Raw genomic sequence first — 5,054 nt, forward strand, 5'->3', positions numbered from 1 at the left:
GTTGACAGAATGCACCTTAAGCCCATTTTCATTATTTAACTGTAACTTTAATATATTTTGGTTAACAGCTAAAATAACTAAACTTGTGTCTTTGTCCAATTATTTGGACCTATCTGTATACTATATGTTTGAAATAATTCCAACATGTGTTTGTTATTATATATTATCAGGTTTTATAGGATTATATGAGTTGATGCGTGATATTGTCCATGAACTGTAATTTGACCAGAAGTAGAACACCAAGGCTCCGCCCACTCAGCTGTAACTAGCATGAACATTGTTATTGGTCTGCATTGTGTTATAGATAAGGATTCTGTGGGAGCGGTTTGTCTGTGCTGAAACTGTGATTGGTTTGAGAGTCAATCAGTCAAAGTGGCAGTCGCAATAGCGTTTTTTTCCCAGAACAGAAATCATTGGACACGTTATAACAACTGTTTACCGTGAGCTGTCATTGTTATTGAATGATTAAGCTCCAGTTTCTCGTAAAGTCATTGCAGGTTTCTTCAACCAAGTTCAAGAGTCAGCCATATAGGCTTGCCTTTTTATATTCGATTTGCTGCAAAGCCGAAACGTATCAACGATTACTGGTTGATTCACATGGTGTAACAATATTTAATTGCACACAATGCAGGACACGGAATCAAGATTCATTACCCGCCTTTCGGATTTCCAGGAAGACCGATAACAAAAGGTAAAACTTGGATGAAGAAATGTTTGTCATAGTCACAATTTCTTCTATTGCTATTATAAACACATATTCGTTTGTGAATGCACAATCGTATAATGTAATGTGATATATGGTTTGTGTGCTTGCACCAGTCGCCTTCTAGAACTCGCTAGCCCAGTGGACATCGTCGTTATCATGCCTTGATCCGTTTTTATCCATTTATGAATGAAACAGTGTGTGTTTATATGTAAATGCCTTTGTAGTTTGCTTTTCTAATTATTGCGACAAGTGTCATTGCGTTTCTATGAATTTGGGGGAAATAAGAGACATATTGAAGTTAACCTAATTTAAGGGTGTTTCTCTTTTCACTGTAGCCTAGCTACTTGTGCGCTGATTAGCCCATGAGGGCGGGGGCAGCCCAAATAAATGTGCAGAAGAAAAACGAAGACAACAAACCCTCCAAATGTAGGCCACCGTGCGTGACCCAATTCCTCATAGCATAGCGAGTGAATGTGGAACACGGCGTTCCCCCGCCCTCTTCACGGCTCGACACAGTTCCAGACCACAGTTACACTGTGTCAGGGTAGCAGGTTCAATAAAAACGAAAAGTAGGTTATCATGCCAGTTAACATAAAACTACATAACACTAGGACGCCACTATTGCTGTTATTGTTACAGTTTGTGAAATGAGGATTGCAACAAAGTATTTAAAACTAAGAAACAAAATAAAACATTTATTGGATTGTGAATCAACTTGTGGAATAGTTTATTTTGTTTCTAACATTTCTTGCATTTCTTGAATCTAGCTAGACATATTGCAATGAGCAGGGTGAAGTGTATTGTATTTGTTACTATCTGGTTTTCTTAGCTCAAGCTTGGCATTTGTTGCAAGGCCGAAAGAGTGGGCTGCTGTGTGACATACTGTATATTTGGTTTTGGGCCCTTGGCAGTGGGATCAGTCTGACTCTGACCTACTTTCCTCCTTACTTCATACCTGCAATGCTATTTATATCCCTGACATGGGTTGGAGGAGAAGCACACATCATCTTCAACTGGACTCAACCTTATTGTCAACATCTGGTCAGCCTACAGTGTTTGTCACACTGGGCAAGTCAACCTGTATAGTACTATGCAACTGCTATTTATGAGAAGAAGGAACCCCTGAATTAGTTAAACTAATAAATAATGAATTACCTCCAATATGCCTGTTAACAATAACATTATTTCACTGGATATATTTGGAAAGGTTTTCTTATAATATTTGACTGGTTTAACTAATGTAGGTTCACTGAAAATGGTGTCTAATCGTGCTTGGTATGTTTGCAGAGCCAATACATGGAGGACAGGGCACTGCTCCCTACAGGGGGAATAGGGGATCCAAAAGCAACGCTCATGCCATTAGTGGTTAAAACTGAGCCAGACACAAAGACCCATAAGGTGAGAGAGGAGGATATCTCTGAGGTTCCCATCAAAGTTCCCAGATTCCAGTATGTGGACTTCCCTTCACTACACCAGTGCATCCAGCAACTCAGTGTACCACCCCTGGACAGCTGGCTGGAGGGCTGCCCCCTGGCCCTGGGAAGACCCTCTGGAGGACATAGACCGGTCACCTCCAAGGAAAGGGTTCCCAAATTTAAGTATGTGGATTATCCCTCTTTGCACCACTGCATCCAACAGTTGTCTGTGCCGCCTCTGGAGAGCTGGAGCTCTGGGTTAGCCAGACAAGGGATTGGGGTGACAGGGGGACCTGGATCCACTACCGCTCAGCCCAGTGCTGTGAGGGAGAATCTGACAGGTCACAGAGGTGGTTCAGCATCTGCTCAAAAGCCAGACAAATACACTGCCTTCCCCTTCCCTGGACCTGATCCTGGCTCCATGCAGTGTTTGATCTCCTCAAAACAGACATCCAATAAGCCGCAGCAGCTTCAGCTGCACTTGAGCAGCCCCCCCTGTGTCAAGCCAGAAGTCAGCTTCCAGAGGAAAGAGGGTAAGGTTGTGTGTTCAGATCAGCGCTCTCAAAAGTTCACTAGTCCCAAAACATGGGTTTCTGGAATGAAGTGTATCAGAGGGATCGGGTCATTCCATCAGAGCAATAGGAAGTCGACAGGTGATAACTGGCACGCAGACCTAAAACAGTCTCCACAAAGTCATCACGAGGCCCAAGTGGAACTCTGTGACACTCCTGACTTAGGACAAGGGTTTTGGAGAACAATCCCAGAGTCTGTCTGCCCCTTTTGCCAAAAGATGTTTTCAGACCCAGAGGAATTGCGGATCCACCAAAAGAGTCACAGAGAAAAGGTGAGTTTTAGTTTCTTCATTGTTCTGTATATGTGGAAACAGATCACATTGTGTACTCAAGAATGAGGCATCTTGGCTTATAATGTTTTGTCATATCATTTCAGAAGCCACATTGATGTCTGGGCCAAGGAAACTAGCAGCTGACAACAATGAACATCTTCAAAACTGCATTGACCTCAGTTTGTTACACAGGCATGTGCTGGGGAAGGCTTCTTCAGAAATGATTGGTCACCTTACTAGAGATCTCCTGGGTTGGTTTTGTATTGTGTTTATCTTGATGACATAAGGGGGGGACTACAAATAAACTTTTATAGCTAAGAGCTCAATTAATAATTACGTCTGGGAATCAAGCTCTCAGTGTGAAAGACTGATCCTTGGTGGCTCCTGATAGTCCTACAACCCCATCATTTACCAATGGTTTAATTTTCCAGCGGGTGGTATACATTAGAGTAGATTTAACAGGAATATCAAACGATAAATATTGTTTTAACTCAAATGTTAGTGATTGGATTGAGATGTAGTGCATAATCTTTTGTGTCCCTGTCAAGAATTTAACTTAGATTTTTATTTCTTAGAAGGGATGTTGTTTATTCCTGTCTATAAGCTTGTCTGGAGAAGTTTCCCTTTATGGCAAAAACATCAGTAAATAGTGGGGATTAACATCTCATACTCTGAAGAATGATGCCTGATCAGTATTTCAACATAATGATCTATCTACTGTAGCTTTGGGTGCCTAATCAACCTTTAGCTTTTGCTTATGCTGCAAAACAACCCTCATTCTTTATCATTTTTCATATTTTTCTTATTTTACAATGGTAATGATGAATTATTGCTTGTATTAATTAGGAATAACCTTTTTTTTTCAATTGTCAGTGTGCATTACATATTTTCTAGTAAAAACTATTACTCAACTTTCTATATCCAGCAAATACAAGTGTCACATTATTTTCAGTTCATACTATAATAGAACAATGCCAAGAAAAGAACCTTGAATATCCCAAGCTCCACTTTACTATTGACAGCATAATGAAATCTCTTCACCGTAATGTATGGCTTAGCTTGACTTTATTAGGTTCCAGGCGTAAAAAATTTAATAAAACTATTCAAGACCACAACTAAATGCATTTTATATTGACAATGTGGCATCAGTGGCACTGGATTTTTGTATTTATTGAATGGAGATAATCCACTGGAGATAAAATGCACAAAATGTTCACAATACAACTATAATAGGTTAGAAGTGTACAGCCAAATGTTGCCTCATGTTATGAGACTATGTGGAGAAAACCTGAAGTAAAAAAGTGTTGATTAGAAACCCACAAAATATATTGTGTGCAATAAAACAGACGATAAATATTTATTTAAAATTTGAATTGTTTCCAACAACTTTGTTGTGTTTGTCTGGATTGATCATGAGTTAGCTGTACCATCACTACAGTGGCTCTCAAAAGTATTCACCCCCCACGGACTACTCCACATTTTGTGTTACAATATTAAATCATAATGGATGAAAGTTTTTTTTACACTGATCTACACAAAGTCCATATTGTCAAAGTGGTTGAATACTTTAGATGACCAATGCAGTGTGACAAGATCACTCAGTTCTTTACTTTTTATAGATTGAGGAAATAATATCCAAAACACCATGGTCACAACCATAAAATGTTAACATCATCTCCTGATAGGCTAAGATACAGTTTGAATTTTAGTTCAAATATATTGTTTTAATTGGGATTTATAAGCCAAAAGAAACTGAACTATAATTGTGTACCACATTTTGTAACAAATTAAAGCATAACCTTCAAAATATTTAAGTGTACTTAACATGTATTTATAAAGGCATGTATCTGTTGTCACCTCGGTCAGTGGCTTGTTATGTCAAGTTACAAATATCTAACCCCCTTAAAGATTTATTATGTTGTCAATATTAACTAAGATTTTATTTTTCAACATTTGCTTAAACCGTAAGGGATAATAGTAATACACATTTATGTTCAGAACCTAGAAAACGATGCCAAACCACACATCCCTGGCTGGTTAGATCAGAGTTTTATAAAGAGAATTGTTTTATAAAGTGAATTGAAATAGC

The 5,054-nt window shown here is 38.9% G+C and overlaps 1 protein-coding gene across 2 annotated transcripts; it reads left to right on the top strand.

The window, feature by feature from the left end:
• The first annotated feature begins 351 nt into the window (after positions 1-351).
• si:ch211-284e13.6 lies at positions 352-3,885 on the top strand. Of its 2 annotated transcripts, XM_020047801.3 has the most exons (4): positions 352-691; positions 1,618-1,774; positions 1,994-2,965; positions 3,070-3,885. In XM_020047801.3, exons 1-4 carry the CDS (start codon positions 462-464, stop codon positions 3,079-3,081), a joined length of 1,371 nt encoding a protein of 456 aa, XP_019903360.2. In that variant the 5' UTR covers positions 352-461; the 3' UTR covers positions 3,082-3,885. The 2 variants fall into 2 exon arrangements, with proteins under 2 accessions (XP_019903360.2, XP_010891776.2); XM_010893474.3 differs by lacking the exon at positions 1,618-1,774 and having other exon boundaries at positions 356-691.
• The last annotated feature ends 1,169 nt before the right edge of the window (positions 3,886-5,054 follow it).

The sequence above is a fragment of the Esox lucius genome, chromosome 7 (genome assembly GCF_011004845.1).
Source record: "Esox lucius isolate fEsoLuc1 chromosome 7, fEsoLuc1.pri, whole genome shotgun sequence".
NCBI lineage: Eukaryota > Metazoa > Chordata > Actinopteri > Esociformes > Esocidae > Esox > Esox lucius.

Bases quoted from the DNA above. Each gene is read 5' to 3' on its own strand.
- si:ch211-284e13.6 (XM_020047801.3), top strand. From the start codon at position 462: ATGATTAAGCTCCAGTTTCTCGTAAAGTCATTGCAGGTTTCTTCAACC. The intron at 692-1,617 runs GTAAAACTTGGA...GGCCCTTGGCAG, and splicing joins AGGAAGACCGATAACAAAAG to TGGGATCAGTCTGACTCTGA. The intron at 1,775-1,993 runs GCAAGTCAACCT...GTATGTTTGCAG, and splicing joins TACAGTGTTTGTCACACTGG to AGCCAATACATGGAGGACAG.